This window comes from Platalea leucorodia (genome assembly GCF_965183815.1).
Source record: "Platalea leucorodia genome assembly, chromosome: 8".
NCBI lineage: Eukaryota > Metazoa > Chordata > Aves > Pelecaniformes > Threskiornithidae > Platalea > Platalea leucorodia.
Window position 1 is genome coordinate 10,491,729 of NC_138830.1, and position 21,851 is coordinate 10,513,579.

Genomic DNA, 21,851 nt, shown 5'->3' on the forward strand with positions numbered 1-21,851 from the left:
ATTCGTGATACAAAAAGCAGTGCAAGAAAGAAGAACCAGTATCTATGGTGTCTTAGCTTCAGTATTTGACTAACATTTCAATCTGTTTCAATACGAACAGATTTTTAAGAATACACTGGAGACAACAGAAAATCCAGCATTCCTAAAAACAGGATTATACTCCACAGGAGTTACTTTCATCCATCCTTCCAAAGCAAAAGGTAAGATCGCTTGGGTATATTATCAAGACTGAAGTGAATGGATTTTGCAATAATGTCTTGAGAAACCCCATCTTTCACAGAGAGGCATGAAGCAATGTGTTTTTATTGTAATTGCCAAAGGCAACATACTGCAAGTACTGGGTCAAATTTTATCCTTTTAGTAAAAGGACTTAAAGAAAGTAATGTAAGAGGTTAATTTCATAGTGGTAGAACCAAAGTGATCATTCATTTAAAGAAACTGAAATCCTAGTTGAAAAAATAAGCTTTCATAAGCCACTGAATGCAGTGGATACCTGGATATTTACAGCCAGGTTTACCTTGCAACGACTGAGCTCCAATCAATTTATACTGTGTAAGATTCAGCAAAAGCAAAGAGGAAGGAGAATGAGGAAAACAGCAACAAGATATCTTCCATACACTGGCTACTTAGTCATGTAATTCTAAGATAGTTATTACAGATGCACACAATTAACTGAAAAAGACATTAACTGACTTTCTTGAAGCAACTTTTTCCTTGCAAACGTCTTTTTAAAGTACAACATAATTTACTTTGTATTTTTATTCTAATTAGATTTCATAGGGAATCAGTAAGAGGAAACAAAATTAATATTAGCTTTATTGGCCTAAGATAATTTTTTAGAGTTAATTTTAAATCCATAGCAATAGGTCATCATAGCAAGGTTCAGTCAACCCTGCAGAGGAAATTTTTTTTTTTTCCTTCCCCCCCTCCCCGAGGCAGACTAACATTGCACAAATACTGTATCCACTCAAATTGAACATCTGCTTTGCATAAAGTGAGAGCAATGTGATTAATAATGCAGGCTGGCTTTATCAAGGGCAAAGAACAGTAAGTGGTTCTATCCCTGAATCCAGGCATATCCCCTAACATGGTCTTTGTGCCTTGGCAAATACGTTCTCTATTGAAATGTGTTATGTAGTAATCAATCAAGTACTTTCTCCACCTTTTCCTGTCATACTTTGCAATAGCTTGTATGAATGAACAATCACGTGGTAAGATGGTAACACATTCAAAAAACAAAATCGAGACAAAAAGTAGCCGATTTTTTTCTACTTTTAAGGAGTAGACTAAAACAGAGAAGGACTTAAGGCAGCTTTTCTATTTCACTGAATAAAGTAACTTACTACAGCTTTATTTCTCATCTTGTCATTAGATCTTGCATAAAATTAATCACTACAAAGAATCACAACAGCAAGTATTTTCACATTAAATTTGAATTGCTCTTGCCCTCACAGAAGTATTGTGATTAAACAAAAGGACCACTCCTCTGAAAAAGCAGACAGATTGTACACACAAGCTAGTTTTGTTTTTACAGTCTAAAATTCAGGCAACTTACATGCCCCTAGTATTTATCAGTTTCCAGACAAATAATCATAGAATCATAGAATGGTTTGGGTTGGAAGGGGCCTTTAAAGGTCATCTAGTCCAACCCCCCTGCAATGAGCAGGGACATCTTCAACCAGATCAGGTCGCTCAGAGCCCAAACAAACCTAACCTTGAATGTTTCCAGGTATGGGGCAGCTACCACCTCTCTGGGAAACCTGTGCCAGTGTTTCACTACCCTCATTGTAAAAAACTTCTTCCTTGTATCTAGTCTATGTCTACCCTCTTGTGGTTTAAAACCATTACCCCTTGCCCTATTGCAACAAGCCCTACTAATAAGTCTGTCCCCATCTTTCTTATAAGCCCCCTTTAAGTACTGAAAGGCCGCAATAAGGTCTCCCCGCAGCCTTCTCTTCTCCAGCCTTAACAACCCCAACTCTCTCAGCCCGTTCTCAAAGCAGAAGTGTTCCATCCCTCTGATCACTTTTGTGGCCTCCTCTGGACCCGTTCCAGCAGGTCCATGTCTTTCTTGTACTGAGGACTCCAGAGCTGGGTGCAGAACTCCAGGTGGGAGTTCCAAATAATGGAAATAATGCACCACAGTGACTGACTGCTGTTAATGAGAGTGTAACAAGGAAGTTTTGTGGAATTTCTGTACTGATTTTTGGTGTATTAAGTAACACCTTAATTCTCAGACACAGTCTGCATATGGTGTCTGCTCTGCTTTCATTAAAAAAATGTTAGAACTCCTCTATTTCAGTGAGAACAGGGTCAAGTCAAACTTCTGTGCTTACACCCCAAACTCTACTATCTATTTCAAGTGTACTCAAAATTATCTCCAAAACTACAAACCCCCTCAGTTTAGAGTTTTTTTGGTGTTAAAAACAATGGGGTCTAATTAGTTAGACAAAGAATGATCCACTTGCCTTTCTTAAATTTATGTACAGGAATTTTCTTAAGCTGATCCTTCCTAAGCCGATTCCTTCTTGCTCTGTGTCTATCTTGCACAAATTTTGTGATCTGGAAACAGACATAAGTAAGACAATGTGAACAGTAAGTTAAAACAATAAAAGAACAATAAAAGTTTTGATTTACGAGTCTTCACAATAAGTTAATCAAAAGGAAACCCCAGCTTAAACTGAATCATCTCTTCCCTTGCCTAGACTCAAGGATGAAGCCAAACAAGCCTAAAGGATGTTCTTGATGACCATGGCACTTGAAACTGAAAATACACAGGATTTTTTTGGAAAGAAAGAGAAAAAATGTATATAAATGATGTATTATATATTTTATATATATATAAAATTATGTAAAATTATATAAACTATATAAAGTAACAGCCATTGCTGCAATCCTCTACCAAGACCCATGTACAGTGGGATGGCACATTTCAGAGCAAAATACAATTCATTAAGTTTGACTGGTTTTGCTTGCAGTTTTAGATTATTAAAGCTCTTTTAGAGAATTATTCCCATATTCATCTGATCTGTTTTCATAGTAACTAGATGTAGTTTGGGGAGAAGCAAAGGGGTTACTTCAAGCCATAGTTACTTGCTGTCTTTAACTATACTAAAGATTATGTTTCCATTTTCTTAATAGTCCCTAATGCTATCTCTGTTCAGTTTCTAATTCTAGCATCCGTGATAGGACATTCTTTTTCAAAGATGACGACAAACAAACAAAAAATGGCCTTGGCCAAAGTATACACACTAACAAGTCTTTCGAAATTTGCAGAAGTGCTCTACACTTACCTACACTGTGGGTAAGGTAAACACTAAGAGAGTATTAGTATTATAAACAGCATTAGTATCTCTCACTTTAGGAATCCTTGAAAGGCATTTATATACGTCACAACAGATTATTTTTTTTAGAAAGTATGAATGTATGTATATTATGGACAAATATTAGCACCATTTGAAACTGTAATTGGTTTTGGCAAAACAAAATTTATTTATCCTTCTGTATCACACCTGGCTTAACTTTCTAAGCATATTTGGATCTAAACTGTTTGCTCAGACTCTTTTTACCCCAGCTAACCAATGAGCTGTATGCATAAACTGCAGTTTTTCTGCTGTAATTCAGATACTTAGTAACATTCAGAGCCTCACATTCATTTCTTCATTAAAAACATTTCCTGAAAGAAGCAGGGCCAAAACCACAAATGAATGAGGACCAAATCCAACCTGGAACCTCCCTGGGATCAAGTTCACTGCACCAATTAATTGTCCAGTGCTTTAATCTATCAAGATCTCTCTGTTAAGACCTCTCTACACTCAAGGGAATCAACATCTCCTAATTTAGTATCGTTGGCAAACTTACTTAGTGTGCACTCAACTCCTGTATCCAGGTCGTTGATAGAAACATTAAAAAGAACTGGCCGTGAAGTTGAACCCTGATGAACACCACTAATGACTGGCTGCCAGCCAGATGTTACCCCATTTACTACAACTCTTTGAGCCTAACCCTTCAGCCAATTGTTCACCCATCATATTGTGTACGTATCTAGCTTTATGGTGGACATTTTGTCCAGAACGATACTGTAAAAGACTATATCAAAAGCTTTGCTAAAAAAAAAAAACCAAACCCAAAACAAACCCAAAAAACTACAACCCCACACATCCACTGCCTTCCCTTCGTCCTCTAGGTGGGTAACCTTGTTATAAAAGGATATTAAGTTATTAAGGACTGACTTTCCCTTCATGAACCTATGTTAGCTTTGACCGATGACCGCATTGTCTTTCAAGTGTTTTTCACTAACTCCCAAAATAATTTTCTCCATAATTTTACCAAGCAATGAAGTGAGACTGACAGACCTATAATTACCAGGGTCTTCCTTTTGCATCTTCTTGAAAACAGGGCAAATAACATTTGATAGGTTTGAATCAACTGGGACCTCTCATTCCCTCTCAAATTCCCAATATTGTTGACAAATAACCAAGAGAGGTCTCACAGCAACATTGGCCAACTATTTCAGTACCCTGGGATGAACACCATCAGGCCCCACAGACTTATGGGCATTCAACTGCAGCAGCAAATCTCGTACAAGTTCAAAGTCAACTGGGAGCTTATCACTCTCCCAGTCGCAGTCCTCCAACCCAGGGCTCTGGGGGTCCCAGGGCCCATCACTGGTGTTAAAGAAAAAAAAAAAAAAAGAGAGACCACAACATCCACTTTAGTAGCTTTCCCTCTAATCCTTACCCAGAGGCTCTCAGGCATTTCACCCCCAAGTGCTGTACAGTCCAACCCCTCCTTTACACGCAGTGCTGCCCCTCCGCCTCGCCTGTCCTGCCTGCCTCTCCCGAAGAGCCTGTAACTGTCCATCACAGCACCCCAATCACAGGGCTCTTCCCACTTAGTCTCACTTATGCCACTGATGATGTAGCTCTGGGAGTGAGCCAAAGCTTCTAAGTTGCTCTTGTTTATTCCTCATACCGCGTGCGTTAGCGTACACATTTTAGATGTGCCACAGCGTACTCAGTACGTCGTGGAGCAGAGTGAAAGCCCTCATCAGCACACTGGCCCTCAACCATTGCCACGCCACCCCATAGCTTATCACTAGCGAGCCTGATTTTATCCTGTTCCCCCTTCAAACCTGTACTACACTCTGGAAAACGCTTTCAAATACCTCTCCCCTTTTTTCCTCTCTCAGTTTAATGTGAGGTGTGCAGATGGATTTTGGCATTTCCAACATTATATAACCTCTTTTTAAAACCCTCCAAACATCCGTCCCAAATACATAGTATAGGTAACCCTGACTTGCAGACATACAATATAATTTTCTCCTGGTTCCTGTCTGATTTTCCTCTACAACATGATTTTAAGACATGGAAAGAACCATTCATTTTAGCGCTGCCTACCTATTGACACTAACAGAAGAGAAATTCAGGTCTCTCAAAGCCTCTGCTTTTATAACTGTGACATATTTGGAAAAATAAATTCTTAATCATAGTTTACACACATGCCCTTTTTTACACTTCCTCACAGCGCATAAGCAAGGAAATTGGAGATGAGTTTAAATGCCTGAAATTTTCCTCACCAAGTATTTATTTCCCCTTCTCATAGCTAATCCTACCTAGCATCTGTTTATTCCTTTTGGATTGTACAGATGGTTTTGCCCTATGTATTTTATTTGGAACTCTCAAATTCACACATTAAGTAAAAAATCATTTTGATTCAGAGTATCAGCATGCTGATACACAAAGATCCAGCTCTTAAAAGGCAAATTTGAAAGAATTAATATCTATGAAAAACAGTGTATTTAGATTGGATATAGTAAAGTTTTTATGATGCGGGTGGTGAGACTCTGGAACAGGCTGCCCAGAGAAGTTGTGGATGCCTTGTCATTGGAAGAGTTCAAGGCCAGGCTGGACAGGGCTTTCAGCAACCCGATCTAGTGAAACATCTCCCCATGGCGGGGAGAGGGAGGTGGACAAGATGATTTTTAAAGGTCCCTTCCAACCCAAACCATTCTGTGATTCTGTGGCTTCTCCCAAGAGAACTCACTTATTCCCTCAAGACAAACACTTTACAAATTCATTTAGCTCACTCCTATAACATTTGTAATGCCATTTTTAACACAGAAAACTGCTGTTTTCATGGTGAGGGAAACATCTGCAATTCTAAGGAGAGGTGGCCTTTCAGTGGGATTAGCCTTGTGTTTGTTAGGTAACTCTAGTTCCTTGCTAAAGTGATTGGTGCAAATTAATCTGTAATTTAGTTAAATTCTTGACCTGAAGATGACAGCACTGATGTCCATAAGGAATTTTTGCAACTAACTTAGCATCGTCTAAAAACAAAAGCAGCTGAACTGGTGAAAAACTCTGAAGCAAAATATGAAGAAATATCCTGAGAGTAAAAACCACTTCTTATTTCTGAATTTCCACAGTGGTGGTCATGATAAAAGTCAAGCTCACATTCCTCATCATTACAGTTTTCATATGCTCCCCCCTCCTTCATTAGTTTTCTCTTCAATGGTAACCTTCTAAATTGCTCTTTAAATAAGAGGCCCCTTGACTATTCTTATTGCATTTCTCTTCATTCCCTAATGAGTATCTTAAAAAAAAAAAAAAGGGTGCAAAGCCAATAGTTCTGATTTTCAAAATGGTACTACAGTTCCTTTCATAGCCTTCTTCATTCCATTTCTTAGATAACCAATATTTTGTTTGAATTTTCAACTTCGGTGCACTATAAGCAGATTATTAGTGAAGCTCAAGTTGGAATACTGATGGTCTCAGAACAACAGATGTTCACAGAATATTATCCCTGGCGACCACTCTCCTTTAGAAATAGCATCTCTCCTTATCTCTAACTGCTGACCTTCAGGATACAATGATAAGGCTATACGTTCACCTAATTAACTGAGACAAAGTTCTCTGTGATCAACGTTATCACCAGAAGGTCAGACAAAGCATTGGCGAATTTTACATTGTCTCTAGCTGATCACTTCTGCTTTATTTTCAGAGAGCTGCTGCAATTTTGATTGTGCCAAATGTGCTCAGGATTGCCAATGAAACACATAACTTGCAGTGCAAAAAACACTAACACAGAAAGAAATACTTTAAGAAAATGTTACAGAACAGTTGATGCATTACTTTATTTTTACCAAAAGGTAAAATAATAAATTGGTCCGAGACCAGCAGAGATCCCAAAAAGTGGGGTGCTAAATATTCTGAAATAATATATAGCTATGTTATTTTACCTTTTATAGGTGACACATGCCCAACTGAGAACCTCTATAGGTAATGTATATGCTGTAAGATAGATGCTATATGCTGTAACAGCTTCTGAGCTTGCCAACTGATTACCATACCTGCAGTAGAAAACAGTGAGATCTGCACTGTGGAACAGTGGGACTAGCATTTATTAGGCAGTACAAGTTTGGTAAGGTGGGGTATACTCTCAGTGAACAACAGCACAAGGACACGTCATTCTTTATGGGGTGAATAAAAAGGCGCTTGTGCAGTGGAAGAGTAGCTATGAGGACAATTCTTTTTAAGTAGTTATATGACAGGCAGAACATCCTAAGGGCTCCTGATATCCCTTTGCCAAAATTCTGCACCTGTTTATCATACTGAGAAAATAAAGGTAAGCATGGTACAGGTATGTACAGTACACAAAGCTTTCACTGTTCCTTTACTGTATCCCTTCATTTAACTTCAGTAAACGACAGTTCTATGATGATTTGTTTGAAAGAAAAAGTGTTATTAAAATAAGAAACTTACCATAAATATGACGATGAGAATAAGACAGATCCCTACTATTATTAGGAAAGGGATTAAGTAGTACTCCAGAGGAAGACTGAACTCTGGGATTAACACAACATGGCCACTGTGGAGAGAAAAAGATAACACTTTCTAAATAGGTTAGAATTTAACGAACAATGAATTGAAGAAGAAATACAATGAAAAAAACATTAAAGGTTCTTGCTAGACACACTAAAGGAATACCTACCTGTGCACAACAACATAGAAAATTCAGCTGATATCCACATCATGTAAAGCCAATTACATAAAAGGATAAAACAATGTTTCTTAGAACATTTTTGGAGTTAAAACTACTTACTGACTTCAATCATAAATAAATCTAAAGCAACCAGGAAAACAAGCTCATAGCTGCTTTAATAGCAGAATGAGAAAAATACAACATGACTATCGAAAGATACTGTGAAATCATTCTTCTTTAGTAAAGCATTTTGGGTTATAGGGGAGGTTTAGTTTCAAATCATAAAGCATGGTAAAGTGCACCCGTTGTCCTCCGGAGTGTCAATAAATTACAGTACAGTAAACAAAAATCTTTCTAGAGAACCTGATACGGATGCTGGCAACTGAATATCTGAATACTAGTATTTATTGATACTTAAGGAAGTAAAATCCCATTATTATTCTGTTGGCACAAGCAGTCAAGAACACCTGAGAAGGTACAATATACAGTAGTTCTATAACCACTACTCATGGGGAACCACACTTTACTTATCAAGTAGTTTCATCAGCAAGGTGTCTACTTAAGAATGACACAATCTAGTTCTTCTGATTAATTTATTGAAAGGACAGAGAGAGCTGAAGAAGCAAGATCATTAAACTAATAATACGAAACACACCTCCTTTTCCATCGTACTCAAGGTATATATTTTAACCGTCTTGTTCTCACAATGCTTTTCTTTTTGAAGTTTTAAACTTAAAAACAGAACAGAAGCAGTGCAAACCTGATCGTGCATCCTGTTAGAATCATCTTAAATGCATCCTGCAGATTCACCTAGCATAGGAAGTTCTCTGACTTGTTCTAGAACTATTAATAAAAGATGATTTTTTTTTTCCCAAAAGACCAGCATCTGACTTCAATGGGAACTGACATAGATTGTAAAAAGAACACATCCTTAGATCTGAAATACGCATGCTCTCACAAACCTTTGTGTGATTCCTAGATTATTAGCTAAACTCATATGTTTAATGCTAAATGAAAATGAAAGGAGTAACAGTTGATAAATATATGGTAACCCTCTTGCAGGAAAACAATTTATAATAATTTTTAAAATGCCTTCTGCCCATTGCTCTCAGGCGCAAGGTTTCACCTGGAATACTTATAGCCTCTATCATCACAACATCCTATTTTAAATCCATATATATATTAAAAAGAGGCAACGACTTAATGCCAGGAATAACACAGCTGCATGTAAGGTAACTTACCCCTTTTCGTAAGTAAATTCTTCTTTAAGAGAATTAGCTGACGTCTCGCCAATAAAGACAGAAGGAATGTCAATCTTCTTTAAAACCTCAACTGTATTAAAAAAGGCAGGAAACTATTATTACGCGGATACCCTATGGGCAGTCTTAAGACATAAGACTTGATCATTATGAGGCTATCACAATGTGAAGACATATTTTAACATAGTGACATATAGACTGATGCACATACATGCTACCTCTTTACATCATATAAAAAGTGGTATTATTTTTCCTACCAAATATCTAGGGACTTTATTGCAGGTACAGAAATTAAAATTCTTAATGGCAGATCTAAAAGGGAGCATAGAACCAAAATATTTTGACAAAAAAAGAGGCATCATCAGAGTAAGTTTAACCAGAACATCATTCTTACTCAAAGACTTAATAAAGTCACAGAACTCCATTGATTTCCAGAATTGCTGGCAACTTATATGATTTTGTGATCTGGTACCATGAATTTTAATCAATCTTTCTTCCCTCCTTTTCACCCTAAACATAAATGAACACGCTGGAAACAGCTGTGGCTAGAAAAGGTCAAAAAGAAGAAAGAAGAGAATGAACAAGTCTCACATCTTTATTTCAGTCTCAAGAAACTCGATGGAAACGTCTCCCCCTTCTCTGCTTACTCGTGAAGGCAATAATAAGCTCAAAAGATGCAGCACAAACGAAAAATTATTGAAAAATAAATCCCACATTCTAGAAACCCTTCTCCTTGGCTTCACTTTATATTGATTTCCGCCTCTGACTTATGCTTCACATTTAAGCGTCAAAGTATCTCAAGTTTAGTCAATATCAAAGCATTCAGGCTCCCAAGGCCAAAGCATACATGGCTTAATGTCACCTCACACTAAGCAAGTCTGCATTTGTTGCGAACTTGTTCTATGTTTTGATTTCTCAGTGAAACCTGAAAATAAGATTCACACGGGTTGGGAATTCATTAAAACCACTTTCACGTAGCTTTCCGGGTTACTCAGCTGCCATTTAGTTTGTTGAAAGTTCAGTTACTAGTTTACTCAATGGTATTTCCACTTGGAAAGACTTTTTTTGTTCTCATTTATGTTCTTGTTCCATACTGAGCAAGCTCAAAAACTAGACAAAATAAAGAAATGACACAAAGAAAGTCGTAATAACACCCTAGACAAAAAACACATACCATAAAACAAAACCAACATTTTGACTGGATTACAAGATGTTCTGAACATATTCACTCCATGAAAGGTTAAAATCGGAACAGCTAGTGTCAGAATCAATCAGAAAATGGCGCACTGGTCTCTAAACATTCTTTTTCCAACTGAAAAACTGAAAATATGTACATGTAATATGTATTCATACAAAAAGAGAATTCATTTGTCCAAAGGAACAGAAAAATGTACACAACAGTGCAACAACAAAATGGAACCACTAACAAATACTAAAAAGTCATATTTTAAAGTTTGATTTCCTTCCAAAAGAGTAGTTTTTTACTTTTCCTTTATTTCTACTTAATTAACAACACATCAGCTATTTTCCATATCAGTCATATAAATCTCTCTCATAAATTTAACTATTTAACCCAGAACAGTTGAACTAAAATTTACAGGAAAAACAAAAGAAACACTCAGAGAATGTAGAAACTTAATACCACAAATAATACACAAGTATACATACATGTTTTTATACAAGCATTTCCCATTTAAAAATGTTAAAAGCAGAAGGATTTCTCGTTGGAGTGGGTTTTTTCTGGGGTTTTTTGTTGGTCGTGGTGGTTTTGCCTTTTTTTTGTTGTTATTGTTTTGTGGGTTTTTGGGTTTTGGGTTTTTTTTTTTAAGTGAGCTTTCATCATAATACTTTATAGGGATTTTAATACTGTACACTCTAGTGGGTGAAATGATTTTCAAACAGGAGAGAAGAAGTGATACCTGTACTTACTGTCGTTGGATCCCATGCTTATGAGGTCATCAGAATCAACATTGTGAACTATAGCTGCCTTGTATCCAGCTCTCTGTGCATTTAAAACCTGTAAGCCATACAAAATACTTATTAGAAAGACTACTGCTTCAAAATACAGTAACCTGCTGTCCTCTTTAAGACAACGTACACTTTCAGGAAGTTATAAATACTAGCACAACATCATTTGCACTTATAAAACAAGTGTCACCTTTCGAAATAAAATCATATAATTATTTTTACACTCATGTTATAATTATGTTATGTTTCCATTAAAATGATTTAATATTGTCTGCAGACAGTTTTTACGTAAATTAAAACCACGATTAAAAACTTCCTATGGGTAGATAAAAATAATATTTAATCATAATTGAAAATAAAGGCACTAACTTACTCTAGTAAACTAGATAGCTCATGAAGTCACATGAGCAGTAGCTCTTCTGTGCCTTTAGAGATGTGGAAATATCTTACTTGACAGCCCAGGTATCAGAAGCTCTCTCATGGAAAAGTACAAAATTATTAATATGGCTACAAAACTACAAATATTGTGTACCAGTTACGCTTCTGATATATGCCGGCTTTTTTCTCAATATAAGCAAAGTCTAAGGTCCACGTAAAAGGCATTTGCTGCAGTGACTATCACTAATGTAAACATAACTGTTACAACTATTCATCTTAGATATTGCTTCTAATGCATCCACGACAGTATAAAAACTCATCATACGATGCAAAAAGCACTAGAGAATCTTGAGGAACATTTGGGTTTCATCCTGTATTCAACTCCTGTTTAAAACTACATAATAAGCTTGCCTATAGCTGGATAGACTTGCTCTGAATTGAGCTGGTATGGGACACGGTGATAGCTTTTATTTCCACTTAGATGCATGTATTTAAGGAGACTGTAATGCAAATACATATTTATGTAACAGGCAAACAAACAACCATTAAGTACAACTGAACAAATGATCACAGCTTTGAATACCTTTGAAATTGGAAAACAGTTGCAGCATTCAGATTATGGCATCACAACAGCTTTATTAATCAGTCAACAAATACAACTACAGCACCACGCTTACAAACAAATATACATACAAACAAATCTTATGGAACCCTGTCCTGCACTAATTCACCAAGAAATCATCACCACCTCTCTTGTAAAGCAGACTATCATCACCAGATCTGAAAAACCCAGGGGAAAATTCTGGTGCTCTTTTTCAAGATCTCTACCCTCAAAGTTAGGAGAGGGGAAAATATATGTATATATACACATACATACACACACACACACATATATATATACACAAATACACACACTCCCAATTTCTCTTCTCAAGAGACAAATGATAATAAGGAACACGAGTTGTAAACCTGGAAAACTTCCACTGATTATTCTAAACAAAACAAAACAAAACAAAAACACAACAAAAAAACAAACCCCAAAAAAACCGTTCTCTAGGTCAAGCTTGAAATACGGAGCCTTCTTGCATGCTGCACAACAGCAAAAATAGGCAAAAAAGAAAAAAGGCATGAGAATTTTAAACAAAACAGTCAAAAGTAAGACAAGGAAAGGATTAAAAGCATTGAACATCTATCTACATATCTGAGCTTGTGACACAGAATGGCAGTAATGGAGTCACCACAAATCACCAGGTGTTGAAACTGAAGAAAGGAATACAAAAGTTCCTTGAGTGATCGGAGCTTTAAAGCTCCCTGGTTATCACAGGTTCTTAATCTTCATATCCCCATAAATGTGCTATGGTAATTAGTGACAGTTTCTATTAGCATCAGGGTTTTTTGTTTCCTTGTTTTATTTCTTTAACATCATGTCCTGAATAGGTGTTTATTAACTGTCCATTACATATTGAAATACATCCTTCAGGACAGGCTGTAAATAATTTATATTACTTCAGGAGATGTTTTAGTTCTCTACACACTTTGGCCACTTACTTGTAACACAGGTCCTTTGTTTAATTATTCGATTATAAAATGATGGTGTTTGTGTAAAACCACACATAAATATGCCTACAAGATATGTAGTTGACACAGGGTTAGTCGCGTAAAGAGCGGCATTAACACAATCACAGCCAGGCACCTTCTGCGCAAGCCACCACGGACGAGCACAGGCTTAACACCACCCTCTAGCTGCGAAAAGCAATAGCAATTGCGGGTTCAATTCTATTGTGAAGTTGCAACTTCACCCTCACTACCCAGGGCCCCAAAGACAAAAATATTAATTGTGCACCAAAACTGAAGCATTAACCCACTTTTAAGATATATCTAAGCAGGACGGTACAGCTTCAGGAAGCGATTTCCCACTGCAAGAAAATGACAATCAACTCTTTACTCAACAGTCACATGCCTCAGAGTGCCATCAATTCAGATTCTCTCCCCATATTCCTAACAGCAGAACAATGTTATTGGAAAATGGAGACACCTTGAAAAATCCCAATATTAAAAAAAAAAAAAAACAACACCCCACAGTTTTAGATGTAAACATAAATGCATAGTTGGGAGCTTGGCCACTACAGAAGATATCCATCGTGCATACATAAAATGATGCAATGTTTAGTGATGTATTTGCTGGCTTTTGTGCCTGAAGAGGCAGTTTTAATATAGCAAGGTATCATTTACTTAAATTACATATAAACCCAGGCCATTCTAATAAGTTTTTTCATACGTAGCACAATTTTACATGATGCTTATTTTGCCAAACAAACCTTTTATGCAGGCAGAAAATGTGATGCTTCCTACATGATGTTAACAACATATTTCAGAGTCACTGATGACCAGACCCTAAATGCAGGCTTGAGAAAGAAGTTTTGTAATTATGCAGGAGTTGAAAGCACAGCACCACCCTCTCCTGACGAGTCCCTTCCCACACTGGTCACCAACACAAACAGCAGTAAAAATCAGTTATAACAAGTGAGAAGACACATTCCAAAGGGCTCTGAACTGCTTCCACTTGCTTCCAGCCTTTACCCTTCTCCTCCTGTGACAAAATTTTTCCTGTAAGAAATGACTAGATGCTAAGAGAGAGACGGAAAGGAAAAGGAGACGGTTTCTGGCCTCGTAAAGATTCATAGACAATAAAAATGAAGAAACAGCTATGCACCTGTTTTTATAGTTTTCAATGTAAAATAGAAGCAGAGATGGGACTTTCAAATAAACTCCATTTTTTGTTAAAATCTGCATCCTGTCAGTCAAGTAGCTGATATGCAGTGTAACTCACATCTCAGCGCACGTGCCACTGCCTGGCAGAAACTTCAGGGCAAAATGCTGTAGCATGTATGAAATTATATAATGCAGCATTGCAATAGCATTAACAACATCATATAAAAGCAAGTTCACTGGCCAGTGAGTACGCAGATATCCATGCTCACCTTGGAACTTCTGATCCACTTTCTACCTTGCTCTTTGTCTAATAAAGAAAAGTGTGGGAATCTACTTTTTTATGGATGGTACATAAAATATAAAACATAACCAAAAAAGCTTACATACAGAGCTAATGCGACTTAATCCTTAAAGAACTGACCACAGAAATCCCTCCATGGTAACAGTAATGTACAAGTCTTCCATTTTCTGCAAGCAACACTCATTGACTGTGTGTGGCAAATCAAGATGTGTAAAATTTTAAAATTTTTTTCACAAGAGCTCACATTTACTAAGTTGAAAAGCTATTCTGCACATCTTCCTCCTGCTTGACTCTTGCCTTTAGCTGAGCAGCTTTCCAAAGCTTCTCAGAACCTCAGAATTCTGTGACAAGCAACACAGATGTGATTTTTCTGGTTTAACACCACAGTAAAAAAGCTGAAGGCTTAGTCATAATGCCAACTTCTCCAACAAAACAAGTTGTTTTCAGCAAACCAGCATTTGCTATATTTCTGATTAAAAATGTATTCCACTAGAAAAATTCTGACCTGTTCCTTTAACAGTGTCTTCAGCAGTAATACTGTCCCATCACTTTAGGGGCAGCAATTAGACAGGCAAAGAGGACGTGAAAAAGACAAGTAGTCATTTGCCCTTCCTTTTCGCACTAAGCCATATACACACACAGTGACAGGATTCACAGTACAAATTATACGACATTCCTGAGTTTGATGTGAAGGTAGATTACATGAGCAGTGAGGCTGCCTCTACAGCTGGAATCTACAATCTGGGTAGAATTTAAATGTTTAACCGCAATACCACATAACTGAACATACCACATAGGAGCAAATATGGTTGGATCTCCTTTTAGTTCAGGAAAGTCAACAACAAATTGAAGAGTCCTGTTTTCCTTAAGACATCCTTTGCTGCCCCATATACCAAGGGTTATTTTCAAGAAAACTGTATATTCTAGCCAAACACAAATAATTCTAATTTTGTATTTTTAAAATAACACAGAGAATACTCCACTTCAGCTGCAGGTCAAAATTTTTATAATATAAATACTTCATAATATAACATCTAGCTGCTGTACCCATTTAAAAAAAATACCCATCCTGTTCCTCGTGCCTGTTTCTACACAGCAGTGCACTGTCTCTTCTCCCCATCAACCAACTGTGACACTACCATTGTTCATGGGGTCTCACTGTGAGCCACGAGAAGATGATCCAGCTATTAAAAGAACAAAAATCAGGAAAGTGGCTTGCAGATTTTGGGTGCATTTATGTTATCTCCATTTCCTGATCTCCCCTGTGATCCCTGGTAGCAAAGAGTCTAACTGGCAAGAAAAGCTGATATTGCTACTGAATGCTTTCTACTATAAAACCGCAGCATCCGTCATCCTTATTTGCCACATAAGCTGGCTCACAAACAGGTAATCTTAAACTAAATCATATTACAATACTGCTTAATCTGCCTGTAGACAATAAAATTCTCCCTTCCCTTCACATCAGTATCTATCCTGTTGTTACCTATAGATATTTTTCTGAAGCACCAGTAAATTGTTTAAGACCTTGAAACAGAGAAGGGAAAAAAAATAAAAAAAATAAATCTTACCTTGATATCAAAGTTGCACTCAAGCCTTCGAATTAACACAATAAAAGCACTGGACGAGTTGTCTTTCAGTGGAGGTGGGGCTATAGGCTCACATGCATTCTCTGGTTTCGAATTTATTAAGAAACCCTAGAAAACAGGAACAATAAGAGGATCGTCATTTCTCTTTGTCTTAACAGAAGGGTTGGCATACAAGTATAAGAAAGAAAACTACATTTTCATACAATAGCTAAACAAATTCTTATTATCAGCTCAGTCCCATGCCATAGCAAGATTTCTGCTACATCCCTGACTATTTATTTTGATTCATCAGAATCTTTTTGTTTGTAAAGAATTAGAAACAGAAAGAAAATAGGTTTTCCAATTACATCATCTGCATTTCATAACTCAGACTTTGCAGTATAATTCAGCATAAAGACAACTGCATATACTACATTAATATTGTGGAACTATTATCCTGAGATGAGACTAATCAAGAAAACTGAAGTATAAATAGCCTAAGAAGCACTAACACAAACTTAGTACTTGGCAATTAAAAGGGGAAGCTGAAGAAAGTTAGGTGTGTGAAATCAACACTGAACTAGCATACAAAATAGCTGGTTTACTACGGCAAGCAGAGACTATGCATCATCAAATCTGCTACAGTTGAAAGATGCACACAGAAGTAGGAAATTCTGGCCATATCAGTCTTGAAGAAATCTGTTTTTAGGTAACTGAGTTAGTACTCCACCATTGAAAATGTCTGGAGTGGAAACTCTCCTAACCTCACGCTTTAACATCGACTGAAAAATTCTACAGCTTCTCTCAGAAGGAACCTGCTCACCTGAATACTGAATGCACTGATACTAGTGCCTCTCCATGATGTTGTGACTTCAGGGTTGACTACTCCCTTGAACTTTCTTCCCTACTACTGTAAATACTCTGTAAACACTGTTGATGCAGAAATTTACACAAGACAAATACAAAAAGAATATCATGCATACCACATAATGCTATTTTTTCTAGCTCTAAAGAGAGCACACCTTCCCTTTTTCCTTCGCTAGAATATGCCTGCTTCCCTTGTCAAATCTCTAGATCACCTGAAAAGGAGCAGCTTTATTAATTAGATTAATATTAATTAGTTAATTAATAATTAGATTGATATTAATTAGATTCCCTTCTGTCAGTCTCTTCACAACAGATTTTGATTACTAAGATACAGAAAAATCCAGACTGTACACCTAGAGGAGGTTTTGTCTACCCTTCATTTGAAATACACATGTTGAATCTTCAGAAAAAATACTTTCTTTGTAAGGTGTTCGTGCAATAAGGTCGCAGTGTAATAGAGGCTTTTGGATGCTCATGCAATGGAGTATCATTTGATGTAAGAATATTCCTACAAGATTCACACTTGTTTAAATCAGTTCTAAAGCTAGAGCAAATTATCATACAGATAAAGAGTGGTGAATTGCCAGAAAATAAGAATACAAGTAATTTGTTTCATGCAAATAAAGATCATGAAACGCTGCACTGCTGTGGGCTCAAGAAATTACTGCTAGAGTTCTAGATATATCCTTAAAGCTTTAAACTCTTAGTTTTCACTGACAGCTTTAGATATAGAGAGAGATCTCATCACCTGTGTAGAAATAATAACTACCTATAATATTATATAATATATAAAATTATATATAAGCGTACATATGAACTGTCAGTTTAAATATAAAACATATGTAAGTTTTTATATATATATACAGTTTACATACATAAACTGTCAGTTTAAATGTACTTTTGATATATAACCTTACATTTTATCCATAAATATATATTATTCACAAAATTTAACCTACAACAGAGAGAAGCAATTTTGTCTTAAGGAATAGATTTTTGTAATGATAATCTCCCTTCTGGCAGAGAAGCTGCACCAGCAATCTGTTCTTTGCCAAGTTTGTGGTGACAGGCACAACATTACACAGTCTATAACAATTAAAAGCAATATCCCCTGAAAATCCGACACTAATTTGCTCACAGCCAAATTTAGGTCCCTAAGGTTCCCCGGATTCATATAGCAAATGCTACTTATATTATGTAGTTTCACACAAAGCATTTACTCTTTTTTAACTAGAGTGGTATGTCTGGAACCAACAGCATTCCACAGAGAAGTTTTACAGAAATCATGCAACATCATGTTACAGTTCAAGAAATGCATACATAGAAACCAAAAGCTAACTATGACTAGACTGGATTTTTCTTAATGCTACCATACGTTCTTAAATACCTTTAATTGAGGAGCTGTTCTTCTAAGGACACAGGCACAAATGACTGACCACTATGACTACAGCACACAAGTCGTCGTCCCCCAAGCACCGACACTTATGCTTTGGCACCAGTTATTATAGAATCTGACAGGTTGTGTCTTACAAGTTGCATATTAATAAATCTTAATCATAAGCATTGAAAAAGTATACCACTTTCATCCTATTTCAACCAATATCATAGCATTCTTTAAAATAATTAAAATCTTAATGCAAACAAAGAAAAAAGTTTTAGTATTATATTCAGAAAACTCATTATTATTTCTATATAGCTGATAACATCTACCTTGGTTAAGACAGAGCTGTCTAACAGTTAAAAAGGTTTGAATCAAAGCTTCTTATATCTATTTTTGATGTATTAAATTGGCTCACTACTTGGGCAAATCACTTAATTGCCCTGTTTCTCAATATAGTCAGTAAACAACTATACAGCTGTAACACCACTCCTCCCCATGATAAAACCCACTGGGCATGAAAACAAAGTCTTCTTGAGGTTTCATTTGCAGAGGAATTCTTTGACTTACAGGTATTCTGACAGCAATTTATTCCCCTTTGGGATTAAAAGGACACCATGGAATCAAAGAGTGATCCAACAACCTCGTACCTTCACATCAGCTTCGTTTTTTGCATATTGTTTAGTCACAAGCATTGCAACATCAACGATGCTGCAGAGCCAGATTTTGGGGCCATACAGGCTACAGACAGAATGAATAGGAAAGCAGCTCTCTGCCCTCATGTGCTATTCACGACCTCCATAGGTGTGTAAATGATAGCAATTCCCCTTCACCAGAACTTGGAAGGTGGTCTGCCTAAATATGTTTACAGCTTAGAATTCTTATACAAAATAAAAACCTATCTATCTCAGTCATAAATACTTACTTATACACTGTTCAAAGTGACAGCCAGAAAAACAAGTTACTGCCACAAGACTGACTCCATGTAGCCACTTCCACAATAAAAAAAAAGTAATGAAACCTAAACTTCACACAAGTAGTAAACTGTTTGGATGGCTAAACTAAATTGTCTTTATTGTAGATGAGCTTTTCAAGTACAGAAGAGGAACAGAAAATAAATTTTATCTGAAATGAACAAACTTACTGACACTGACTGCAAGAATGTGATCCTAGATAAAGTAAACACTATGCGTCACTGCACAGGCATCTTACGTCAGGCAAAGAGGAACAATGCAGCATGCCCATTGCTCTTGAATTCACCACAGCACACCAGCATTTGACAACAAGCTTCAGATACATAATCTCAGCAATAAGCTTGCCTCAGAGGATGCGAAGACTCTAACTGAACTGGATATTCATCCACCTTTTAAATACTTCTCTAAGCAGCAGGACTATGACACCAGTTTACAGCATTAACACCACCATATATAATAAGTTTTTAAATAATTTATTTTCTATCTTCTCTGTCTTATTTTATGCAGATAAAAGAGAGTTTGTCTTTACACCAGTTACTGACTCCTGCAACCAGAATGTATGAACAGCTACTACCTAAGCAGAAGTCAGAAAAAGTAGAACATGCCTTCTTATCGTTGCCTATGGAAGCTACATTTATTTAACCTTCTTCATAGTCCTTTCCCATTTCACTCTGAACATAATTTCCCTTCTATTAATTTTATTCAGTCCACCTACACATCTTACTACATTGCAAGTGTATTAACCACACTAGACACACGGAAAAGGAATTATCCCACTGTACAAAACATGCTTGCTGCTGTATTTCAGAAGACATCAGGTCTTCAGAATTTCTAATCTAGTGGAAAATAATGATAAAATCCTATATGTATTCCTATGGTTATAGCCATCTTTGACATTTTTTTCCAAATTTTTTTCCATTTTTTTGCAAATCCTTACACCTTACTTCTGTCTTCTCTAATACTAGGTGCATTTTACAATTTAATATGGTATAATATTTACCTGCTTTTTAGTTCTTATATATCAAAGAAAACTGGATTAACAACACTAAAAAAATTTTAGAAAAGTCACATGTACTTTTTCTGCTAATTCCATATATTATCCCTCACTAGTGCCTTCTGTCAATAATCCTATGACCAGTTTTCAAGTCACGTCACAGCATTCCTATCGCAATGGGATTTTATTTGGAGTATAAGACACTATAACAGATAACTAACAAAAAAAACGTGTATGTGCTATCTGCATTGTCCCCACTTAAGGATACAGAGTAAAATAAAATAGCATTAGTGCAACACATGCCTGAAAGAAGCACTCAGAGAATGGGGAACTTCTCATCTGCTACAGGGTGCGGAGGGCAATTGAAAGGCAACTGTACAAGGAGAGGGTGCATGATCAATCACCGGCTACAGCGCCACCAGCTTTGGGGCACAGCACAGGGGGATTATGGCAGACCTGCAGCCCCTGAGCTTCTCCATTCAGTTGCTTAAGAAATGCAAGGAAGGAAGTAAACTGACAACAGTTCTTGTACTTTCCCAAGAAAAGGAACTACAATTCCTTTACACAGCACTCTTAATGTGGGCCACATGCAAAGAAGATAATCCCTCTTACCTTTCCACACTTTACAGTGTGAAAGAGCTCACCAATATATGACCCTGCAGAGACCATAAATCCTCCAAATATTTTTTTTTTAAAAATAAAGCAAGACAAAATTCCATCTGGCATCCACCGATACCAGTGCAAGGTAAATGACATCAGGTAGCAGCAGTGCCATCAGCTTCGGAGAAAACAATGGTCTACCAAACTTGCTTTCTTACAGTCCCATCATTCACCTATTTTTAATTTATTAAAAATGTTCAGCAAATTCTCTTTCACATACAAAAGGTCACATTACCAAAATTCTCTTCTTAGGAGGAGAATCTCCTATTCACAGGCAACAGTTCGTATCAGACCCTTTGCACATTTATTTCGCTTGAGCAGCAGATTAATCAGTTCTGCATTTATTTTTCCTCAGTACTATATTCATTTAACTTCTATCTTTTTTTTAGCTTACAGAAGAATTGTTCAGCAGATACAGTCCTCTCTCTATATATATTATTTCAGGATTTTTTTTGTTTTTACCTTCAAGCCTTCTGCTGGCAGTCTGTAGCCAAATCTAGCAGGCAGATCATCAAACGTCTGGGTTCCATTTTCAAGGTTATACTAAGAGAAATAAATTTTAGAGAAAATTTAGGTTTGCAACAAGAGAGAAATAGATAACAAGTGTAAATAGAAATAAGCAACACTGTGTATTTTATTGGATTAAAATATTTTTCAGACATAGGACCTCTTGTGACCACGTGAATGAAATCACAAAATTGCTTCTTCCACTTGTCTTCTACTCACATGGCAACATCATTCTTTTCTTATCTAGTTGTCAAAACAAGAAAGTAATAGATCTTTTCTTAAATTATCTGTATGTTAAATCTTTC

The 21,851-nt window shown here is 36.6% G+C and overlaps 1 protein-coding gene across 4 annotated transcripts in view; it reads right to left on the bottom strand.

Moving 5' to 3' along the window:
• RNF13 (ring finger protein 13) overlaps positions 1–21,851 on the bottom strand; it is a 48,596-nt gene that overhangs the window by 16,875 nt on the left and 9,870 nt on the right. For 3 of the 4 annotated variants that reach the window (XM_082319089.1, XM_082319090.1, XM_082319088.1), the window contains exons 3-8: positions 21,502–21,582; positions 16,170–16,295; positions 11,172–11,259; positions 9,225–9,315; positions 7,764–7,869; positions 2,469–2,562 (exon numbers count right to left, since the gene is read on the bottom strand). In XM_082319089.1, the coding sequence (XP_082175215.1) occupies positions 2,469–2,562; positions 7,764–7,869; positions 9,225–9,315; positions 11,172–11,259; positions 16,170–16,295; positions 21,502–21,582 (586 nt within the window). Of the gene's footprint in view, positions 1–2,468; positions 2,563–7,763; positions 7,870–9,224; positions 9,316–10,416; positions 10,507–11,171; positions 11,260–16,169; positions 16,296–21,501; positions 21,583–21,851 lie in introns of those variants that run through there. The other variant, XM_082319091.1, reaches the window with a different exon arrangement.